General features: G+C 65.1%; 1 protein-coding gene across 1 annotated transcript in view; it reads left to right on the top strand.

Moving 5' to 3' along the window:
* The first annotated feature begins 434 nt into the window (after positions 1-434).
* The window catches only part of DBH (dopamine beta-hydroxylase), a 27160-nt gene continuing 26296 nt past the window's right edge, over positions 435-1298 (top strand). Inside the window, exon 1 of the mRNA XM_011384054.1 lies at positions 435-752. Within this exon, the coding sequence (XP_011382356.1) occupies positions 435-752 (318 nt within the window). The remainder of the gene's footprint in view (positions 753-1298) is intronic.

Genomic DNA, 1298 nt, shown 5'->3' with positions numbered 1-1298 from the left:
GGCATGGTTTCACGACTCACTTATCACCTTGGCGATGACCTTGGGGTCTCAGTGTGCCCATTCACAGACAGGTCAGCATGAGGCCCATCCCGTCCGCTGCAGGGGGACAGGGCCGGACAGCCTCGCTGGCAGTCAGCCCGGTGCCCAGCCGGAGGGCGTCCGAGAGCCGTTTCCCAGACAGCTGTCCCGGACCACTCGGAGGGGCCAAACTCAGCCAGTCCGCTTCAATTCCCGCTGACGATGTCCATGTGTCATTAGTGCCAATTAGGAGAGCAGGGGCGGCAAAGCGTTTGGCCCGGGGCGCAGGCTGGCGGGAGGGTCACCAGGACAATTCGATTCCCGCCAGACAAATGTGATTACCGGTGCAGCCTGCACCCACCGCCCCGGGGCCCAGGACATAAATGGCCAGGTGCGGCGGCCGAGCCCGCCCAGCCATGCAAGTCCCCAGCCCCAGCGCCCGTGAGGCCGCCTCCATGTACGGCACCGCGGTGGCCGTCTTCCTGGTCATCCTGGTGGCCGCCCTGCAGGGCTCGGCGCCCCCCGAGAGCCCCTTCCCCTACCGCATCCCCCTGGACCCCGAGGGCACCCTGGAGCTGTCCTGGAACGTCAGCTACACGCAGGAGCTGGTCCATTTCCAGCTGCTGGTGCGGGAGCTCAAGGCCGGCGTCCTGTTCGGCATGTCGGACCGCGGGCAGCTGGAGGATGCCGACCTGGCCGTACTCTGGACTGACGGAGACAAGGCCTACTTCGGGGTACGTGTCTCCCACATCCCGAGCGCGCCCCTTCCCGGCCCTGTGGCCGGGCTTCCTCCTCCGCTCGCGCTCCGTAACCCAGCGAAGGGGGCTTTTCTGCCTCCGCCCCGTTCGAGTTTACTCTGCTCTTAGTCAAGTCCGTGTCCCAAGTTTGGGTGTCTCAGCGACACCTATGTGAGGACAAAGGGGGAAAGAGAAACCTTCCGCGGTCCTCGGCTGCACGCCCCAAGCGGCAGCCCCGGGCATGTCCCCAGCCCCGGGGGTGCGGGCCCCATGCTCTCCACTCGCACGAACTGCATCCAGTGCTCCCGCCGCGCGGGCTAGTGGCCACGTGACCCGCACGGCGCCCAGCGTGCACATCGGGCCTTGGATGCAGCACTGGCAAGCGTGGTGCTTGCACACGCAGGTAAAATGAACAGGTGCAGACACCCCCCTCCCCCAGGTGGAGGACGAACCCGCACAGTTGAGCTCTTGACTCCCTACTTTCAAAATTCACCCCACTCTGGCCGTGATGGGTAGAGAAATGGGGAGTTTTCTTTCAAAGTA

This window comes from Pteropus vampyrus, unplaced genomic scaffold (assembly GCF_000151845.1).
Source record: "Pteropus vampyrus isolate Shadow unplaced genomic scaffold, Pvam_2.0 Scaffold558, whole genome shotgun sequence".
Lineage (NCBI taxonomy): Eukaryota > Metazoa > Chordata > Mammalia > Chiroptera > Pteropodidae > Pteropus > Pteropus vampyrus.
Note: the sequence above shows the minus strand (reverse complement) of the source record. Positions and strands in the feature narration are given on the sequence as shown.